This window comes from Athene noctua, chromosome 4, assembly GCF_965140245.1.
Source record: "Athene noctua chromosome 4, bAthNoc1.hap1.1, whole genome shotgun sequence".
In the NCBI taxonomy this organism is placed as follows: domain Eukaryota; kingdom Metazoa; phylum Chordata; class Aves; order Strigiformes; family Strigidae; genus Athene; species Athene noctua.
In genome coordinates, this window is record NC_134040.1 from 16973252 (window position 1) to 16996354 (window position 23103).

General features: G+C 39.6%; 2 protein-coding genes across 8 annotated transcripts in view; both read left to right on the forward strand.

Annotated features, from left to right (window-relative positions):
- C1QTNF7 (C1q and TNF related 7) overlaps positions 1 to 9846 on the forward strand; it is a 53738-nt gene extending 43892 nt beyond the window's left edge. For 4 of the 5 annotated variants that reach the window (XM_074904544.1, XM_074904542.1, XM_074904543.1 and 1 more), the window contains 3 exons: positions 6775 to 6976; positions 7880 to 8125; positions 8843 to 9846. In XM_074904544.1, coding sequence (XP_074760645.1) covers positions 7888 to 8125; positions 8843 to 9474 — 870 coding nt within the window. In that variant the 5' untranslated portion in view covers positions 6775 to 6976; positions 7880 to 7887 and the 3' untranslated portion in view covers positions 9475 to 9846. The remainder of the gene's footprint in view (positions 1 to 6774; positions 6977 to 7879; positions 8126 to 8842) is intronic. The other variant, XM_074904546.1, reaches the window with a different exon arrangement.
- Positions 9847 to 20564: 10718 nt separating this feature from the next.
- Positions 20565 to 23103, forward strand: part of CC2D2A (coiled-coil and C2 domain containing 2A) — a 67422-nt gene continuing 64883 nt past the window's right edge. For all 3 annotated transcript variants that reach the window (XM_074904548.1, XM_074904549.1, XM_074904550.1), the window contains exon 1: positions 20565 to 20753. In XM_074904548.1, the coding sequence (XP_074760649.1) occupies positions 20711 to 20753 (43 nt within the window). In that variant the 5' untranslated portion in view covers positions 20565 to 20710. The remainder of the gene's footprint in view (positions 20754 to 23103) is intronic.

A 23103-nucleotide genomic window follows, 5' to 3' on the forward strand; every position in this document is an offset into this window, starting at 1 on the left:
AGCAGCGCAGGAGGGCAGGGGATGGGGGTTGCAGTCAGTTCATCACCCGTTGTTTCTGCAGCTCCTTCCTCTTCAGGGGGAGGGCTCCTCCTGCTCCAGTGTGGGGGTCCCTCTCATGGGAGACAGTCCACCAAGAACTCCGATGTGGGTCCTTCCCACAGGCTGCAGCTCTTCACAAACTGCTCCAGTGTGGGTCCCTCCTGTAGGTTACAGTCCTCCCAGCAGTGAATTGCCTCAGCATGGGCTCCCCTCAGAGTCCTGGCCTTCTTTGGGCACAGCCACCTACTCCGGCATGAGGTCCTCCAAGGGCTGCAGGGGGGTCTCTGCTCCAGCACATCTCCCCCCACCCCCTCCTTTCTTCCACTGAACTCTGTGTTTGCATAGGTACCTCCCTCACAAATCCCCCTCCTCTCAGGTTCCCCTTCTTAATTATTACTTAGTTATCACAGAGACACAGCCACCATTGCTAATCATCTCAGCCTTGGCAGAGGTGGGTCCAACTTGGAGCCGGGGAAGCTTCAAGAAGCTTCTCACAGGGGCCACTGCTGTAGCTCCCTCCCCTCTACCAAAAACCCCCACCACACAAAGAAACCCAAAACACACCACAGTTATTTTTTACCCAGGAATATTTAATTCCAGAATGCTGATCCTCTAAGACACAATAATGCCTTTATCTTTTGAAGGTTCTCAAGCAGGAACCTGGGAGCTGCAGTGAGTTTTTTTCAGGACTGGTAATATCTGAGCTCTGTTGTGCAGTTCTGCTGTACCTGGTAGCACAGCTTGGCTATCATGGAGCACTTCAGAAATTCCTGATTTTATTCTGCAACATATAAACTCTCAGCAATAAAATTCAGAGTGGTTTAAGATAATTAAATTCATATTACCATATATGGCTTTTACAATGCCTTACATCTTCTAAGTGTCATATAAATAAAAACTAATGAGTCATCCACAGTCTTGTCAGACGTGCATACTTACCCAAATTTTCAAGTTAGAAAATTTATATTTCATCCTTTATATCCTTTATATTTTAACCTTTGCACTCCCCAGTATTTAAAGAACTGTTCACAATATCACCTGGATTGAAGGGACCATGGTGTTTAACAAGCCATTTCTAGTTGGGGATTTGCCCATGTAGGCAAAATTTCCAGTTCCCCTCTTGGAAAGTCTAATGGCTTGTTGTGTTGCAACAGCAGTGCAGAGAGACCCTTTGTACACTTAAAAGTTTTGCTAACAGTGACTGTTTGCAGTGTGAAAAAATTTGTGTCAAGCCCCAAACAGATGTCCTCTTCCATGTACATAACAGGGACAAGAGGTTGATACTCAGCTGAACACGGCTGCTCCCTGCCCCATGTCACAGCCCCCACTGCTTCTCTGGCAGAGAAGTTTATGGGAGCCTTCTCCAACTTGCTTCAGGGGAAATCAACCAGCTTAGTCCTACCCAAGCATTTAAACTGTTTCTTTGGTCTTTGCCTAACTGGATGTTGAATGTAGTCCCTGGATGGTTGTCTACTTTTCTGCAGGGTTCCCAGAAAGGCACCGTGCCTGGGTGATATCATTTGATGAACTTCCAAAATAAAAATATGCTGGGGAAGGAGGGTCCCTTTCAGGGTCTGGAAGCTTTCTTCTCTGCATGATTCTTTTTAAATGATGAATACTGTTCTTTGGTACAATATGGTGTTACCAAGGGAGCAACTGGGTGAAGGAGAATCCATCTTCAGAGATGCCTGTGAGCTAATAGATGACATTTGCCTTGAGGGGATGAGAATTAAGCCATGCCCAGGGACTAGAATGTATTCAGGCAAAAATCCAGTGAAGTTCCTAAAGTTGTTCTTGCTGTGTGCGTCACAAGCTCGCTTTGCTGACTGGTTCTCATCATTTACCCCTGTGCAAAGGGATTGCTCTCATGGTGGGAGCTCTTTATGGACATTTGCTCACAGAGCCCAGGTGTGAACACAAGTGAGCACAAAGCAGTGGAAGTCTGTCCCTTATGGCTCGTGGCAATAATCTGTGACTTTTGTTCTTGTTTGTCCTCATGTGCCTTGCAGTCTGACATCTTCTTTTGGCAACCTCTATTTTTCTTCGTTCCATGCCACCCGAAATGGTTTTCCCAGTCTGTTCTCCACTTCTCTTCTATCACTGCAAGGTTGGTAAAGCAGAATGATCTAAGATAGGAGATGGAAATCCTCCTGGCAAGGGCTGGGTAGGAACCAAGAAGAGGAAGCCCACCTGAACTGAAAGGCAATCCAGGGGCGATCAGCACACTCCTCTAGGCAACTATCCACATTTTCAGATGCCTACATGCTTCCACATGCTTAACTCCAGTTCAGATTCATAACTAACTCTGAAAACTGCAGGTCATCCCTGAAGACAGCTTGTGATTTATGGCTCCTGACTCTTTTTTATTTTAAGAAAACAAAGAAAACCTTTTAAAGAAGCCCCTACCCAAGCTGTAGGGACACTTGTATCCTGAGTCTTACAGTGTTAAGTCCTGGCCGATTTTCACTACATTGAAAGCAAACATATTATAGTCTCCATGTTAATTGCCAAGTGTAAGCAACTGGCCTAGCTTCTCATCTCTCTGTCAAGACAAATTCTGACAGGTTTCATTTATTTGTGTGTTCTGGTACAGCTGGCAGTGAAACTGCTTCGCCTGCCAGCCCTCATGTTAAAATTCCCCCAAGCTGAGTCAGACTATCTCACTGATACATGCCTTGACCATCTTTTATGGCATTTTTAGTAAAAACAACCTTCCAAATAAAGGTAATGGCTGCAACCAGAGAGACTATGCTTCAAGTCAGATGCTGAGAAATAAAATGATTCCCAGTCCTTTGATGCTTTAAAAATCAAACACATTGAACTTCTGGTCCTGATTATAAGTAAGTGCTCTATTTTTCATGAATGCTTGCAATGTGGTTGAAGAATCTGACTGCATTCGATGTAGTTATGAAGGAGACCGTTCAAACGTGACTGAGTACAAACTTAAGTGAGTGAGACTGTTAAATGTCTGCATTGCTGATAAGGCCTTTAAGGATTGTTTTCTCAGAAATACTTAGCTAATGTTCCTTCCCACTGGCTGATTGATCCCTTTGGGCACCATCAGCCATTCTGGTACTGGGAATCAAAAGTTCAGACTGCTCAAAAAGTGTCAGGTCACTCTCCCCTTCTTAAACAAAGGAAGACAAAGTAAAGCCATGTGAAGACTGCTTGATTGTGTAGCTAACCCAAGGAGTGTGATGGTGGTGGCCAACTGTGGTCTTGATTCCTTAGCATAAGACATGGAATTAATTATTGATTAATAATTAATTATTCATTATTAATAATTAATTATTCATTATTAATTATGTGTGGAGCTCTGGAAGTCCAGTGTAGAGCCCCATAACACAAACCAAGCTGGAAGATGCATAAACCTGTGCCCAGCTGAAGGTGAATGATCAATGTAAAATACCTGAGAAAAAAGCCATAATTAAGACTTACATTTTAAATAACATAAAAATAATACAGTGCAAAGAAACTGCAGTGTGGCATGCTAAACTGCAAGCCACTGTTTCCAAAGCTCTGTAGAAAGGTCAGTGGTGGTGGCTTGATGTTAAATACTTTCTGTCTAGCACCTAGCTTCAATGGGAATGTAACGTACAGAGCATCTTCTCAAGGTAAATCATAGAATTATTGAATAGTTTGGGTTGGAAAGGACCTCTAAAGGTCATCCAACGTCCTGTCCAATGAGCAGGGCCATCTTCAACTAGATCAGGTTGCTCAGAGCTCCATGCAACCTGACCTTGAATGCTTCTAGGGATGGAGCATTTACATCTCTGGGCAACCTGTTTCGATGTTTCACCACCCTCATTGTCTTCCTTATATCTAAATATAAAAATATAAGCAACGTTTTCCTTATATCTAGTTTGAATCTACCTTCTTTTAGTTTAAAACCACCACCCCTTGTCCTATCGCAACAGGCCCTACTAAAAAGTCTGACCCCATTTTCTTATAAGACCCCTTTAAGTAATGAAAGGCTGCAATAATGTCTCCACAGAGCCTTCTCTTCTTCAGGCTGAACAGTCCCAACTCTCTCAGCCTGTCCTCATAGGATAGGTGCTCCAGCCCCCTGATCCTCTTTGTGGCCCTCCTCTGGAGCCACTCAAGGAGGTCCATGTCTTTCCTGTAGCAAGGACTCAGCTGGACACAGTACTCCAGGTGGGGGTCTCACCACAGCAGAGTAGAGGTGCAGAATTACCTCCCTCAACATACTGGCCATGCTACTTTTGATGCATCCATTGTTTCTTTAGATCTGTCATCTTAACAGACTGCCACAAGTTATCAGGTCCAGAAAACATTTTTAATATTTTTCTAATATCAAATGAATCAGATGATCTTTTGAGTTTATGCACAAGGGCATGATTATGCTGCTTATGCAATTTGAACCGTGATAGAACAAATTAATCTGCCACCCTCACTTAGAAAAGCTGTTCCAGAAATCACTGCACATTTGAACTGATCAGCATGTCCATCGTCTTCCAGTGAATGCCTTGGAGTGCACTCTTGCTCTACCTAGTGGATTTAGAACCTCTTGAAATGCCATTTTCTAAACTTGGAATAAGATTATTCTAATGCTGTATTCATATAATTCTTGTTATCATTTTTGGTGATGGTTTTAATGAAGATGACGGTTATTGTTATGAACAAGAATACCATGTGCTTCTTCTGGCTTTCAATATCTGGAAAAAAGAATGAACTCCTCAAAAGTTGTTTTTCCCTGAAGAAAAATTATTTGGCATATATAAATGACATTGTTTCCTGCCACAGTTTATGGACAAAAGTTTATGTCTTTGAAAAGGACAACCAGAAGCCAGGAACAGAGTGTAATTTATGACTTACATTCTGCCTACCAGTTAACTCTCTGTGATCAAATATTTCACTGCAACATTTCTGATTTCTGAGAAAGGGATCTGGGAGGTCTATTCCACCCTCGAAATTTTTAAGCAATGAGAACTGAAATCTCTTATTTTGGCCTCCTAATTCAGCCTAAAATTTAAAAGCACAGTCCTATGTTATCATTCACCTTTAACTTTACAATTCCTTTCTAGAGCACTCACCAGGAACCAGGGGGCATGGGTTCAGTGCTGTACATCCTTCCTTGGTCTGAGGAGATTCACACTTTTCAAAGGACTGCTGCAATAACAAAGAGAAGCACCTTCCACCCCTCCTTTTAAAACTGGACCATTATGCAGGAAGAAATGCAAGAGTCTAAAGTGAAAGCGCAAGGAAAGTCCTGATTCTGTGCCCTAATTAATGGTTTCCCAGGGTACCACTGTTGCAAGCATCCTTCTGTATTCCCCCCAAGCCTAAATTCAAGACTGTAAACATCATCACCTGAACATTACCACCATTTCCTCCCAATCCCAGCTCTGTTCCACTTCCTACAGTCCCACCATTCTGCTTCACAGCCCTATCACTCCTTAAGACCCCCAACCCATAGCTGAAAGCTCCACATATTCCTGTCTATGCCTTCTCCTTTCCAAAGTGGTTCTCCAGCCACAATGCCTCAGTCATCTAAGGCACATCCCTATCTCAACAACCACATTCCTCTCACCTTCCCCAAATGACCTTTTTCCCATGGCCTTAGCAGAAACACATGTCCCAGACTAATTAATTTCCTGTAGGCACATGGGAAGAACAGCAGGGGAGGTCTGGGAGCTGGAGACAGATTCATGCATCAGTAAGTTACTGGCCAGCCAGTGACAGGAACAACTGTGTGAAGGCTCTTACTCTGATTTGTAAAAGATCCTGGACATAGGCAAAACCAACAGTTGTTGAGGTTGTTTTTTCTTGGCTTACATGCAACACAGTGTGGGAACAATCCAGCCTACTGATTCAGACTTCCATCTGGCAAAGGACAGTTTTTGTTCCAGTCCTTGATCCTTAGGTCGTGTCTGCTTCTTATCCATCAGCTTTGTGTAAGATGCATATGCAGTCTCAGGCATGAGCTCCCTCCAAGCTGCTCCCTCCTGGCTAAGTGCTCAAAGTTGTTCTTCTCTGCGGAGAGCTTTGTTGTTCCTGATTTAAGTCCTATGAAAACCCACAAGCTTTATTTAGGTACACTCAGTAATACATCAGAACAGACATGGCTGTGAAGTCTGTGCTTGTAGCTAACTACTGCCTTGGAGTTATCATTTGCTGCTCTGCTGTAATGTTAAGCATTCATATGTTAATCCACTCTCAGAGGCTGTTGTGCCTGACTGTACTGCAAGGCTTTATCAAATGACAGCAAAATTATTAGTTTGGTTTCTGCCAATTTGATACAAGATGCTCCATATGAAAAGCAGAATATACATCACTGCAGAAAATTTTGGAGAATTGCATATTTCTCTCCAACTACAATATTTTCATGTTTTTTCTGCACTGCCATTGATACCAAGACAGTTTCTAATTTTCTATTCTGTGAAACAGAAAAGATTCTTCATTAAGACTGTGTATGTGTATATGCTGGTCCTTTTCCCTGCCGAATAGGTTTGACTATTTCTACTGCCATATAGCAGTAGAAATATCATGAACTGCAAATAAATTTAACAGTTTGGGTTTTTTAATCAGACAATGCCAATCAGTATCACAGAAAAGGGAATAGGAACAGCAATTTTTAGATTAATTTACTTTGCAACTTCTTTTAACTCTGAGTTTGAGAATGAATCTGAGTTTCACTGTAAAAAAAGGCAGATATTATTTCACACAGATATTTTTCTGAATCCCCCACTGCATTTCTTCTTTTTCTCCCCACAGAAACCAGTGGATTCTGATTTCCTTGAATGCTGTAAATTAGCTCTGAAGGAATGGACAACTCCAACAAAAAAACACACACAAGACTTCTGAGAAGACAACAAAGGAACTAGAAGAAACAACAGTTTGACTTGCAAAATCTCACCTGACCCACAACTGACTCTCTGTTAATGCAACACTAATTTAAGACACCTTTGTACATCAGGTACTGCATGTAACTGTTTGTACAGTGTTTTTTCTTTAGTCTCCCAGTATATAATGGAACAGAGAAATCCAATTTGCATTCAATTGTTTAAGAAAACACCCAAATACTATATGCAAAGCTTTAAACAATTTTCTTGCAAGATACTGCAATACGGTTGATTTCATACGACAGTCCAAGTCAGGCTTAAAAAAACCCCAACCTGTTAGCAGCTCACTCACACTCCATCTGTTCCAACAGGGCAGCTGACTCGCTGGACCTGACCGATTAGGGTGAAGTGGTTATTAGTGCTGCAGTCATCAGGGTTTCCAACCAGGCACTGAAGCTGTAGCTCGTTTACTGGTACCCCTTCTGCAGGCTCAGCAATTTTCTGCTGCAGCTATTCAGGTTGGAGATTCATTTGCAACCATAAGGGCAAATTGCAAAATGAAATGAAGGTGTAAGCTTTGTCCTCACTAGAAGAGACTGCTCCTACGGGCACATCCTCCTAGCACAAATATAACCCCCACCAGCAAGAGGAGTTTTCTGTGTAAAGCTTATGGAGGTCCCAAAGACAAAATAAACTATGCAAGCAAAGGACTTAGCATTGAAAAATCCAGATTCTTTTCTTAATGTGTCAAAATTTCATCCAAAAAAGCTGGTATTCACCAGTTATTCTGTCAGTCTACAGGTTACTTGAAAGACATACAGTAACATATACGGTGGCCAGAAAAATGTCCAAGCGGACAGATTTTCCTCCTTGCCTGCTGCATGGATTCTGGTAATGCAGAAATCCCAGGTTGATCTGTGCACGTGTACCTGTGCATAATGCACCGCAGTGTCACCCTTATTAGCATATTCAGAGCCATCTGCATGTGACTAGAATGCCATAATATGCATAGTCTTATTTGGATGTATTTTTTCCAGATCCAAGGATGTTTGTGTTGCTCTACGTTACGAGTTTTGCCATCTACACAAGCGAACAACCTCTTCAAAGCCAGCTCAAAGGAGAAAATTACTACACCAGATACATCTGTAGCATCCCTGGCTTGCCAGGCCCTGCGGGTCCCCCTGGAGCTGGCGGATCCCCGGGGCCACACGGACGCATTGGTCTTCCAGGAAGAGATGGTAGAGATGGCAGGAAGGGAGAAAAAGGTGAAAAAGGGAGTGCAGGTATTGAATATTTGTGTAACCTAACACAGTAGTACAACAAAGTAAGACCTTTCATCGTCACTGTTATATATATATATATGATGAATGTGTATGTGCCTGTGTGGTTTAAGTGTGATGCATGTATACATAGTGAGAGTAAGAAAATATGAAGATCTATTTTAGATATGTCTAATATGCATATACTGAAATCTGTGTAAATAAATGTAAATGCATAACCTCCTGTGCATAAATGCTAAGAAAGAGTTTGGGAAAAATGAAGCATGTGTGGTGTCAAGTAAACAGTCTTATTTGTGCCATTAGCCAGGAATAAAGGATGAGCAGGTATCTAGGTACACCCTAAAAATGCTCAATAGTAAGAGATATTTAGAGCACAAGTATCATTATGTAGGCAGCCATGCTGCTGTCCTTCCCATCAGCAGTGCCCATAGTTCAGTCAGCAATGGACTGATTACAAATAAAATTCTTCAATGTGTAATCAAGACATATGAACAAAAGTAGTAATATAGAAGCAAAGGACCCCTGGGCTGTGGAGCCCTGTTCTCTGTTCTAACCTGCCAGTGCTTTTGTAAACTTACAAGAAAATTTTGAAAGGATTTTTGGAGTATTTTGAAATTCTGATCATGTTTTTCTTGTTTGTTCAGGCACACACAGTAGCCCACACAATCATTTACTGAGGTGATATGTGCAACGATTAACTAACTTAAAATGTTTTTGAAGGTTTAAGAGGAAAGACTGGGCCATTAGGACCAGCTGGAGAGAAAGGAGACCAAGGTCAGTCTGGTAAAAAAGGACCTGGAGGATTGACTGGTGCCAAAGGTGAAGTAGGTCCAGCTGGACCACCTGGACCTAAGGGAGATAAAGGAGACCGAGGAGAGCCAGGTACACCAGGGGTCTGTAAGTGTGGAAAGATAGTGCTGAAATCGGCCTTTTCTGTTGGCATCACCACCAGCTACCCAGAGGAAAGATTACCAATTGTATTCAATAAAGTCCTCTTCAATGAGGGGGAGCATTACAACCCTTCCACAGGGAAGTTTATTTGTGCCATCCCAGGGATTTATTATTTTTCATATGATATTACCTTAGCAAACAAGCATCTTGCGATTGGGCTGGTTCACAATGGGAAGTACCGGATAAAGACATTTGACGCGAACACAGGCAACCATGATGTAGCTTCTGGATCCACAGTGATCTACCTTCAGCCAGAAGATGAAGTATGGCTTGAGATCTTCTACACTGACCAAAATGGTCTCTTTTCTGATCCAACATGGGCAGACAGTTTGTTTTCTGGATTTCTCTTATACGTTGATACAGATTACCTTGATGCTTTATCAGATGAAGATGATCTCTGAAGCAAATGATGTCAAATGACATTAAAACTGGACACCCCAGCACAGAATCTTATCTAGCTGTGCAGGGGGAACAAATCTGAAAAAAAAAAAAAAATCTGGGAGTTTATTTTTGCTTTGATAGGAACCAAATCTGAGCTCATAAGGATCCTTCTAGAATCTAAGCTGGATTTTTTACCAAACAGCAGGGATATCAAAAGGAACTGCAACTAACAAAAGACTGCATCACTCCAGGACTGACTCTTCCTGAAAGTTATGTTTATAATACTATTTAAACAAATTTAAGATACTGTACATTGGATTTTATATAAAATATATTAAGTTGCAATGTAGAATGGATATTTTGTATATGACATTAAAGTAAAATTGAACAATTGACAGCAATATGATCTTTGGTCATTTTAAGACAGGAAATACATTAAAAACAGAGAAAACATTGATTTTGGAAAAGGCGAGGAATAAAACAGGAATGTCTGCTTCAGGATGCAGCTGAACAGGTCACAGAGACCGTCTGATACTTACACCACCAAATTATATTCATAATTAAATAACCTCCTAATAAATACATGAAGATTTGTACTAGCTGAGGACTGCCCAATGACACTTACCAAAGGACAGAACAGAACAAAGGTATTAAACATAAAATAATTAGAAACTGAGAGATCTGAAAACTTGGAGATAGACAATCAGTATTCAACGTGGGTATTTTCAGTGCAATCCCAAGCGGCCTTGCTATTATTTCAATGCTATTCATAACTTTATGAGAAATGTGGATGAAAATATAAAATTTTTGCTGAAGAAAATTATGGATGCCAAAAAACTGATAGAACAATAACCAGTAATAAGAATAAATGATATGGAACAAACCAAGTCACAGCATTAAAGCAGACTTACTTATATGGCCAAATGCAATGAAATAAATGTAGGTCACACACAAGACAAAAAACGGCATTCAGGAAATCTGAACTTGTAAAAGGTACACGGGACCTCATGGATAATCAGCTAAGTATAAGTCATCAGAGTAGGCTGCTGCTACAGCCCTTTGGATGTATGATACATCGAATTACAAGTAGGAGTAAAGAGTACTTATGAAGCTGCTACTTCTGTCAATGTTTCAGAAACTTACTTGAAAATAGAAAAAAAAAAAAAAATGGTTGTCGTTCTACCCATGCGGATTACACAAGAGATGTAGCAAGGTCAATTTATTTTTCTTGTCAATGAGGTTAAGAGGTGATTTGATAACAGCCTGCAAGTACCCATCTGGACATAACATTTCTGGTAGTAGCTGACACTTTCTTCTATCAGATAGGAATACAGCAAGGTCCACCGATGAGAAACTATCAATTCCCACTGGAAATGAGAAACCCATTTTACCAGTGGTTGTAATCAATCACTGTAAAAGTACCTAGGAACATCATGGGTTCTCCAGCAGTCAACATCTTTAAGTCAAGACTGGCAATCCTTAATTGGGTGCTCTTACTTTCCAAGAATTTACAATCTTATTTTATTTATCTCAGATTTACAGCAACCTGTTATTTCTAAGAGTTATTCAGATTCTTTCAAATGGTAGTGGTCTGTGTTGCATAGCTCCTGTTCCCACTTTATTTGTGACCAAGGAAGAGGGAAATTTCTGGTTTTTTTCTGTGTACTTGACTTAATTAAGAAAATTACAACCAAAGAAAATTACACAAAAATACTGCTGAGACTGCAAAATGAGCACTACATTTATGTATGGAACATTAATCTATGCACCCTGTACCTGTGCCCTCATTTCCCCATACATTAACATACATGTCTTTGAGTACATGATAGCTGCTTTATGCACTGAACAGGTGCAAAGTCCTGTCCACAAATCAAAATGGCAATGCCTGCACTACCCTTATTTTATTTGACAGTGAGAGATGTGTGGTAGAAGACAGAAGTGGATTATATTTCTAACTAGACATCTAATTTATTACAGTTATATAAGGGCTGCTTCCTGTGAAAAATATGGAAGAGAACACTTACAGATTCAGTTTATCATGTGCTGTACAATCGTTTATACTTCTGCAAATTAAGCATAATATGAGTGCAGAATACAGCTCAATCATCATCTAAAATAATGATTGATACCAATGCTCCACAGCCTACACAAGGCACAAAGACTGTCAGCATTGCTCAGTGCTGTCTGCACTGAAACTCCACAGGACAGAACAGACAATCATATCAGGCCCATGACTTTCAGGAAGCACAATTCAATAGATGCAGGATTGGACCTATAATATGTATTATGTGGCAAAAGCAACTAATAGAAGTATTTAATTTAAATTTAGAATTTTTATTTTAAAAAATATGGAAATAGTTTATGACATTCGAATCAATAGAAAATTCGTTGAGGTAACAAGTCAATTCTTATTAGAATTGGAAAATCTGTAAAGCCAAACTTAAGAAAAGAGTATGACCAATTTTCTTCAGAAAACATATCTTTCTACAGAAACATATTTGGTAGTTATAATAAATCTGTAAATTTTCAGACAAAACTAATTTTTCACAATTGAATAGAGGAAAAATAGGGCTTTATAGTGAAATTTTCCTGGTTGCAAGCCTAACTAAAAGTAAACTGCTTCCATGTAATAATCTTGTAAAAATGAAGGAAATATAAGAGATATTTTAACCACACCTATGTTGAAAATCACATTATGAGAATAAGTAAACCAAGAGTTATTTCTTCCCTTAATAATTTTAGACATACGTTTGTACAATCCTAGAAAAATAATTTTAGCTTCCCTAAGTTTTCCCATTTGGATTCTGTAGTTATCTGAACAGTGTAATATTTTGGCATGAACTGTTAAAACTAAGTAATTCTGTTGAATTATTCCTATAGGTCTTGGCAGGAAGGATCTTTTTACTACATGTATGGACAACATATGTATACAAGTAGCATGTGTCCCTGCCCTCACTCATGATCTCAAGATGTTATCCTAAAGCAAATCATTGCTATTGCTATTATTTTACTTGAAAATAGATCAACTTTAATGACATGATATTTCATTAGGGGTATCCCTCTGTCTAAATCTGAATTTATATAGAAAATATCTTGTATGGTCTGGTTTGGTTTCAAGATGTAGGATAACAAAGAGCAAAATCTATTTGGGATTAAATTTGAAATTAATCAAAGATTTCCACACAATATATATGTCATTCTAACATATGCCATAGTGCCGTATAAAACTAGGCATCCAGATCAAGTTAGTCAACTAGCCTTTGACTACAGTCAGCAGAGAGAAATTAGTATCACCAGGAGAAACTCTCAGGAGGAAGCATGTCTTTGCTGCAGCACCAGCTCTTGGGCTTCCTACTGAGGCTGCAAGAACTCATACAAACCTGAGACCACCAGGAAACCTTCAGACAATATCCATAAGATTAGTGTTCCTGAGATTCATAGGTTATATATATATATATATATATATTTACTAGGGATATATGTATGTAAATATACATAAGTAAAATAAAGCTATTTGAAACAAAATAGCTCCCCACAATTTTTTATTCTTTCAGACTTTATACTTGGTAGAGTGACATCAAGGAAGAAGTCAGTCATGTTTCACTGCTGAACATTTTTAACCTAGATGACTAATTAAACATTAAAGTCTATCTTCAAACTGATATGGGTATGTTACTTTGAATAATTACCTTCACTTTCTTCATTACAGGTATTCATGTCCATGTAGTTTAGGCTGTTATACAATTTTTCAGCAGCAATTTTTTTACAATGATCAGACAATATAGAGAAAATAGTTAGTAAGGGATATCAGTACTGAGAACATTATATACACTCTTCAAATATTTTTAAATCTACCTAATAACATTTATGTACTTTTGGGATAGGTAAAAATATATAAACTGACAAGCAGTTTATTTTGTTCCCCACCAAGTATGTTTCATTAGTTGGTGCAGTTCATATAACACTTTATTTTTATTTACCTTCTACAGGTCACCCACTATGTGCAGTTCATATTCATTCACTAAGAGATTCACTGAATAATTTACTTTTCACCCATTGGTTTAATTTATCCATTGGCAGGAAATTCATAGGATAACTATACTGATGCTGTACTAGGCAATTTGGTCAGTAGGAACTTCAGTTTTATGTAGAAATGTAGCTTACTTTATAAATGTATTTCAGTAGGTGATGAATCCCATCCAAGAAATAATACATAAGAGTAAACAGGAGAAAAATACGGTTGAGAAAGCAATATACCACAACCTTTCTCAATGAGTAATACATTGCTTTCAAGAAGCAATTTATTTCTCCTGGTATAAACTATTTAGACTTCAGCTCAGAGAACATTTATAGGTTACATTCACTTCCCTGTTAACTCCTTAAGTCAACACTCCAAACTGAGGTTGTGTCAGTATTTCTGAATTTCAGAGGCATGATTCTTCCTCACATCAGCAGGAAGACATTTCCAAGTACTCTCACAAAACTCTCAGACTCTGATACTAGCTGCATACATCAGATCAATTAATTAGTTACTACCTAAAGCAAACGAAAAATTAAATAGACATATTATACATCTATCTTTTAATAGTAAATATATACAAAGAAAAAGTGCCTTAGATTATTTGGCATTTGGCTGATATCCCTCAATTCTAATTATTGTAGTACAATCCAGCAGCTATCTGCTGGAAGAAGTGTAAGAACATTTTCCTCTATGCAGATTGTTCCTGCAGCAGCAAGTGTTAGTACAAAATTTATTTTATCTGACTTTAAAAGTTCAAAGATCATTGCCTAGGCTACATTAGTTGTTAGCACTCCTATCATCAGTGTAAAGAAACAGGTGAGGTAAATCTCTGTTTGGATGACACTGTATTAGACACCTACTTTAAGAAAGGAGGAATCAGGAGTATCTAACCTGTATCTACATGAGTAACTTAGGTTGGCCTTTAAGTCTGAGATGGCAAAAGTTAAATAAGATGTCTGCTCTTAGAGAACAATCCACTAAGTGGAAAAACTGGCATAATTTAATTTGGCAATGTAAATGTCTCACAATTAGGCAGAAGATGTGGATTGATGAGAACAGAGAAGTACCCTTATAACGGTGGAAGTGACCCCTTGTCAAACCTTTTGTAAAGTATTGCTCAAGTTCCTCCTAGGACAACTTCAACTGCAGTAACTTGGCTGTCCTCCAGAAAATTTTACAGTATATTAAGGTGGGCCAGATAATACCCTCATACCTCCAAATTCAACACACTTAAGTATATATAAAAAAATTGATGTTTTAAAGGTTATTTTATTTTAGGTGTGGAAAACCTAAATGTATCCTGGAGTGTTTCTACTTATACCAAGAAAATTATAAATTTATTTCTTTTCAACTTCAAAGCATCTGTCAAAATCCTAAACAAAATACAAAGCATAACACGGTAGTTGTAAAATCATCTCTGTGAAAGAATAGTCTTTTATATTTCATGCTAATAAAGGGATAAAAAATACGGAATTCTTGAAAAACTAATTAACTATGATTCTCAGCAGGCTCTAAAGCAAATTTTTAGCAAGAAGCAGATGGAATTTCTGGAAATGGGTGAATTGTATGAAGGAAATATACCAGCAGTCCCTTTTCTTTCTGTGATTTCAACAAAGTGTTATCCCTAGGCTTGGAAGACAGTAGAAAGGATTTAAAATTTTTGAGTTGAAGAACAATCTCTCTCTTCAATCCTCCGAAAACTTGCTTATCACGGATGCTGATGTCCCTTTCACACACCGCCTGCGTTCACCCACACTCTGTCAGATGTTCTGGTACATGAACACAGATTTCTAAACCACATGTGACAAATTTCAGGAAATTTTATTTGCAATTTCTGTCATGTTGGAGTAAGGTGCGATCAGTTTAAAATGATCAAGATGATCAGAATTCTTTCTTCCTCATTTTTAACCTCCCTGAAACTAGGATCACTGTAGAGTTGCACATAGTACTTGAAATTCCTATTCTGTGAACACAGCAACATGTTCTCTTATTCTGTAAATGTTGTACAAGGCTTGTAAAATTTGCAGTTTCGCTTCTGTTTTAATTTGTTTTTACATGTTTTGGCTTTGATTCTAGACAGGTAAAAAGAGGAGTATATGGCGTTCCAAAACTTACATTATCTTCAAACCCTGAGAATAAACTCTATCATTAATTGTCCACTACTCATTTTAAAATGATTTTAACGCTGAACTTGGGGTCTGTTACCCCTTAGCCTGCCCTCTCCTGGGGCAGCCTGCAGTGTGGTCACTACAAGCTGCCATCTACCTTGCCTCTGCTAAAAGCCATCAACAATTTATGCCTAAGTGTGACAGTGTCAGATCTAACAGCTCACATCATCTTATTTGGAGCAATAAATCTGCTGTCCGGTGTAATCAATGACATTGGGCTTGCCTTTGTTTTTGTAATGCTGACCATGATAAATGAGTTGTTCTCCACCCCAGGGAACATATGTGGTTTGAATACTGTATGTCTCCTGTGAGTAGAGTCATTGTACTGACATGTGTTTTTAAGCAGCTTTACATCCTGTTAAGCAAAGGTCCCCCACTGCTTCTTTAGGGTATTATAGTAATGTTCCTTACATAATGCTGCTCCTATTTGTCCATCATTTAAACTGTTTGTACAACTGTTTCTGAGACTGGAATAAATTGTTGAGACGCATACATATTAGCAAAACAAGATGTTGAACCTGAGTCCATGCCAAAACTCTGTACGAAGGTTCACCCACTGCATCATTGCCACAGTCCCACATACGGTGAGACCTAGCAGAAAACAGATTGTGTATGGTATATGTTACCCTAAGAAATATGCCCTCTGATTACATTTCTTTCCCATTCTTAAAAGCTATTGTCATGTCAGTTGTCTTCTAGCTGTGATAGTTCCTCTTTTAGCAATTAAAAAATGCATACTCCCAATCTTTTTATCTACTGTGACTGTTTACTTCTTTCCATCATCTCCTTCTTGCAGCAGTATTCACAAATGGGAAACAATTCAGCCATCTCCTTTCATGTCATTCCAGCTACTAAAACTTTGCAGTAACAGACCTTCAGATGTTATAGGGACTGTTTATATAAAGACAACTATAAATAGGTCTAATAACAACTCCATTTAATCTCAGCAATATTGTTTATTCTGGTTGTACTAAAGATACTAATACAAATGTTAACATAAAAAATTACTTTGTTAAGAATTCAGTGCAGCAGAAAAGACCTCTCTCCATACTTGATAGGAAAACTATAAATCACTTTGTACCTATAAAAATTAGGAACTCTATATAAGACAATCCATGTTTCTACAAACTATCTGATAGCGCTGATACTTCTGCCATTCCTAGTATCTACATAAGATGGTTGTGAGCATTTAACACGTAGATAACCCATCCCTCCACTGCTTCTCTAACCAGGGCTTAAGGATTGTATTAACCTTTAAGCAGGCTCTAGAACAACTCTAATGAAGCCGTCATACCCTTATTTTTTCTGCTACAGAAGTATTATATTCATTACTTTATAAAGTTATGGTTTGTTTAATTCTTACTTTGGTTTCAGGATCTGCCTTGCCCAGACTCAGAGCATTTACTAAAACATTTTTTAATGCTGGTGTGGCAAAAAGCCTGTCTGCAAATTACAGCTGCTGAGAGATTATATCCGTTTGAACTCTGCTATATTTCCCATTATTTTTTGCCAAAATGACATGCTAAGAAGTTTGGTAAGGCCTATGCTGATTTGTAAAGGTCATCTGTAAAAAATAATGCATTGTTGTCCTCCTGATACAGCTTCAGTTAATACTCGGAGTACTTTAAGGCACTGGAAAAGAACCTGAAAAACAACTGGCTACTAACCATCTTTTTCAAGGATTTATTCCTACTTGACTAATGTCAGGGATTTTTTTCAGAGTGAAATTAGTCTAAAAAAAATTTTACTTGCTGGAATGTTGGCATATAGTCTGAATTAGAGGTTTAATATCTCCCTTTAATCAACAGGACAGGCTCTTCTGAAAATGATTGATATTCAGGAATCGCTGCTCTCAATTCTACATGTCTCAAGAAGAGTCTGTGCCTCTACTTACATAAGAAGTACACAGAAATTAAGTCAGATGATTTTGCAAAGTTAGGTACTTAAAGTTAGGAGGAGTGACTATCTTTATTGTATTTCAATCTGAAATAACTATCCTTGGTCCTGCAAAAATATACTATGGATTTTTTTTTTTCAAGTCACTGCAGTAACTGAAATGCATTACTGCCTGAAGGAGCTGCAGTCACTTCATCTTCCCCATACTTTATTCATGACTTTCCCTTTTACTGTAGAAGAAGTTGTTTACAAAAAAGAAGTCTTCCGGAACTGTTTTAGTGTCTTAAGGAGGAGAATCGGACTCTTTCTCTTTAAAAAGTAAAGCTGAAACTTTGTTGCTAGGGGGAGTGTTGTGTTTGGTTCTTGTCTGTACTCCGAAAGCTGCTGTATGAGAAAACCCAGGTAGGAAAAAACCATTTTCCTTTAGATCTGTTTCAGTATCATTGCATCCTGCCTATTTTCCTGAATGAGACAAATTTAAGAATGCAAAACCCTCAAAATTATTTTCTAGGTACTTTTGATGTAGTTATTTTATTTTAAAGAGGGATGAGAGAAACTTCACTGCATTCCTGTTATTTTAAGTGCTTTGGAAACTGCCTCTGAGCTAATGGAGAGCTTTATAGTTCTTGCATCCAGTTTATTACGTTTTAATGTGCCTGCTATAGTACTTAACTTCAAGAAATGCTAGAAAATTGTTAAAGAAAGAGGCCATAAGGCCCTTCTGCTTTGTTGCCACTGTTCTCCATTTACATGTGCCTTTAGGAAAGACTAAATTTGATACGTAAAGCTTGATATGAAAAAGACGTTTATGTGCCAAGCAATAAAAATGCGGCCGCTTCTTGCAGAGCTATATATTTTGTGCCATGAGGAGGGTATTTGGTGAACATTGCCTGCAGCAAGGTAATGTTGCCATTTTGGGGTACATCACCTGGTGCTGAGGCAAACACACAGGTGGTTTGGGAGGTAGTTGTATTTGTCTAAGAGAACTTCTTGTTTAGGACAAGTTCAGCTCCCTGTGCTAGTTGAGACTTATTTAGAAACCTGAAAATCCTTGGGGCTAGTAGCTGGTACTGGCTAAGCCTTTGGCAGGAGATAACCACACTGCTCCTCCTCAGCTGCTTCTGCTTTTTTATTAGGAATCTCCTAAGATAAAGAGGAATATAAAGATCACTCTTCATATTCTAGTCTGGGCTGGAAGCACTTTTTAAGGTGAGTATGCATGAGCCTGTATATACCTGGTACAATGAAGTGATGAGGAAACAATGGATGACCTGTGCGGGCCTCATTTAGCCCTCTTGCTAGAAGACATTTAGCCAGGTATGGAAAAAGGCCACACGTTTTACTCCCATGAATTGTTTCATGGGGATTTTGAAATCCAGAATAAATTATGATGTTGTATCATCTGTTAGCTCCATTCATTGGCTCTCAGATTTTGCACTTGGTGCAGACACGTTGGCACAAGCTGTGCATGGGGAACAAATACAGCTGAGGTCGTTTTCCTGCCAATTACAGGTGAAGCAGGACAGGAATCTGCAATAATGGGCGCAATGAACTGAGTTGTACAGATAGAAATCTTAAAATCTCCTAAATGTTTGTAACCAAATAAAGCAACTTTCTAGTGTAAACAAAGCTGAAGTGATTTGGTGGGTTCCAGGTTTGGTAAAACTGAAACACCTACCAAGCCCAATGCTGGAAATGGAGGAAAAAAGGAACTGAACATGTCTCGGTGATCTGGATCTTGCAGCTTGCTTTGTGGACTGTAGGTGGGTTGTTCATTAAAAAAATATGTCACAAGAGTGTTCATACAGCATGTACAGGCCCACATTATTCACTATTATATGCAATACTTAAATAAATGCATGTATATATTTTTAATCATTCCATTCTGAAAAAAACATGGCATTTTTAAAGTATTAAGTCTGTATGTTAAATGGTATTTAATTTGAGTGTTCAGGGTGCAAAAGTTACACAGAATGTATCTCATGTTCATTATGCACATATTAAAGCCTATCTCTTGTGAGTAATTCCTGCGTTGCTTGTGACAGGCAGTTGTCAGCCCCCAACCAGATGAACCCCAGTGAAGAATCACAGATGATAATCATGGAGGTTAGTGTCCAGTTAGTTGAGACAAAAATGGTGTGTGATCATTTTTCACTGAGAGTAATAGGAATATTTTATATATGTAACTGCAAAAAGTGAAATAGGAGTGTCGTCTAAACTCTTGCTAACCCTAGATCAGTCAGTACCATTCTAGTTAATGCAGGCTTGCATTAATTCATTTCTGTACAACTCCATTTCAACCATAGAAAACATATGCTGTTAAATCGGCACCTTTAATGTTTGTCTTTTATTCTATTTCATATCGATCCAACATTTAGTGGATGAAATTATCTTCAAATTATTGGGGAAATATATTTAGTCTTGAGCAGGTTGCAAAAACAGCTACCCTGTTTCCTCATCACTAGAAATACTTTTATGTATCATGTTTAAACTGCGCCTGGTACTATGTCAACAAAATGTCAGAAGGGGAAAAAAAAACCCAAAACAAACCCCTTTGTGGTATGAGGAAACTGTAAAGATAAAGACAAGATGCTTTAGAGCTGTCAGTAGGCTTTAATCTTGCCAACAAAGAGCAGTATGCGCTAACTTCAGCCAGCTTCAGGGCTGTAGCCTGCCAATGGCATCAGTGGAACATACAGATCCGGAGAAAACTGCTTATATCGGGTATTCTGACAGGCGAGAGATTATTTCCGCGGGTCTGGGGACAAGGCCAGCCTCTACCCCGCAGCACAGCTCTCTCTCTGTGAAAGGAGTTCCTGGACGAGGAGGCTGCCCAGGCGGAAAGGCTGAGGAGGCCCTTGACAACTCGCAGGCACAGGAGAAAGCAAACGGTGAGCATCCTCAACCCCGCGACCCGCTTCCCACCCCCCGCCCAGGCCCGGGGCCGCCTCAGGGCAGCCCTCCGCGGGCTGCCGCCGCGCCCACCGCGCATGCGCACAGGGCGGCGCGCACGCGCAGGCCCACGCCCTCCCCCGCGGGGTCGGGGCCCGTCGGCGGCGCGGGCGGGCCCGCTCCTTCCGCGGCCTGTCCCTCGCCCTTTCTGCCCCCCTGCAGCTGCCGGAGGCTGTCGGTCCCCCCGAGCGGCGGGCGGAGGAAAGGAGCCGCGACAGCATGGCGGCCGGCCCGGCCGGCGCTGCCGCTCCGGCGCCGCGCGGTGAGTGACGGACGGACGGACGGACGGACGGACTGCCCGCCCAGCGGCGGGGCGGGGCGTGGCGCTTGCCCGCCGCGCTACACGTGTCATGGGCGGTGGCGGCGGCGGCTCGGTACCCTCCCCCCGGGCGTCCGGCGCGGCGTGCCTGGCTCAGGGGCGGTGCTGGGTTCAGCCTTAGCGCCGGGAGTTTCCCGCCGGCTCGTAGGCAGAGAAGTTGCTGCCAGGTCCGCGCGGGAGGGGGGGCGCGTGGGGCGCGCTGGTTGCGCTTGCCCTTGAGGAGCTTCCTTAAGCTCGGTTTTAGCCGCAGGATTAGGGCAGGGATGGAGGGGTGTCTGTCGTGTGCCAAGTCATCTCGGAGCGTTATGCGTAAAGTTAGAGCGCCGGACTAGAAAGACATGCTGCTACGGTGTTCGAGTAAACTGTAGAATGTCCTTACATAAAATACACAGCGTTTTTCAGAAGTGCTAGTGTAGACATGCCGTATACGAACATTATATTTTGTGCTTCAAGTGTCATTCGTGCTTATGATGGCGCGTGGATTGATTGATGGGCTGGTTTGTGTCACATGTGAAATGCTCTATTTACCCACAAAGAAGAGTGCAAGAGAGTGATGCAGTGGGAAGCTGTTAAAAATGAATGATTGCAGGCTTGGAGAGAAGTTGTTGGTACTTGAAAGTAACCTTCAGTTTCTTTGGCAGAATCTCTGCAATGTTCCTGATAAATACTTAGGACAACAATAATGTCGTAAATCTTGCTGCGTAGTTTTTATGGGCTTACATAAACAGGATGCATAAAAGAGGTAATTAAGAACGGTATTAAAAAAGCCAACAAAACCAAAATCCAGAAAAGTATAAACATTCTTAGTTTTTTCATCAATACCGAGGTTTATTAAATAAAATCTTTGTATTGTCTTTAAACTCATTTTAGCAAAATAAGATATTTGTTACAGATATCTACAATTTAGGGACGTTTCCAGCTCTTTCACGGTCTGTGTACTTTCCTTTTGAATGATTTTTGAGTCTCACTGTGCCAGCTTGTGCTAGAAGTGATGCACTGTTGACAGATGGAGTCCAAACAGTTTTCAGAATTGATTGTATGAGGAAATCAAGAGACACCCTCTAGTGATGGTTGTTTTCTTCTACAGAAGCTCCTTTTCCAAGAATAAATAACAGCACAGCAGTAGTCTGAGAAGAAAGCTAGCCATTAGTTTCCTTATGGGATAAATGTTTTGTTTTCTTAAGTGTTTTACTCTTACTTGTTCCTGCTTCTGAAATCCTGTAATTCTGCTAATTTTGTATGATCGAGTGAGAAGTACTCCATGTGGTATTCTGAATAGTCTGTATGATTGGTTTACTTAATTGCAGGATAACTTATCCATCTGATTCATCTTTCAAAATTACCTCTTAAATTCTGAGAGACTGTACCTTGAGCTAAAGTCTTCATGCATCTATCCAACACTTATTTCAGGGTTTTTTTTGCTGGAATTCAGTCTGACAGATTTATAAATAATGTAAATTTTCATCCTTGGTATATTAAGCTTTTGAATATGCTGACACTGACGTTTCCTATTCTGTTGCTCACTCGTAAGGTAAAAGTAGATTTCTTTTAATTTCTTCACTGCCTTTACTAGGGTGATTATCTGTATATGAATTTCTGTTTATCACTGTCTTGCCAAGTGATAACTAACCATTTAAAAAAAATACTAAAGTGTAACAACACACACACACATTTTCCAAGTGCCATTGAAAAATATTACATAGGGTCTTTACTATCTTGTTTTCGTTTTGCTTGAGTACCTGTGGTAATACATTACCTCTGTTCCTAGCTCTTTTTAGTTTGTCAGAGTTGTCACCACATTTGTTCATTGTTTATGTTAAATTTCTGGTGCTAAAAGTATATACACGCACACACCCCTTTATATGAAAAGGGAACTATATTTTAACACCAGTTAGGTAATGTTTCTGGAATTATCAATTTGTGATGTCCTTCAAATACTTGGTTGATTTTATGCTAGCATGGTATAATCATTTTCTCATTCTCATACTGCTATGGCAAACTTACCTGGAAACATATCCATCAACTATTTCTTCACTTAGTATTTATCATAGTCTCTGTTTGTCTATTAAAGTGTTCAGTCAGTCTTTAATATTTTTTTAATACAGTCTGTTTGCAGAAATTTATTTTACTATAATTTAATTATGTGTGTGCCTAGATGCCTATATACCTTCCTTAAATAGAAAGTCTTGGCTGTATGTCAGTCCACTAGTCAGATTAATAAATAAGATTTGCAAAAGAAGAATTGCTTTAAATGAAAAGCCCATGTCTCATAGTTATTCCCTTGTAACTGTGT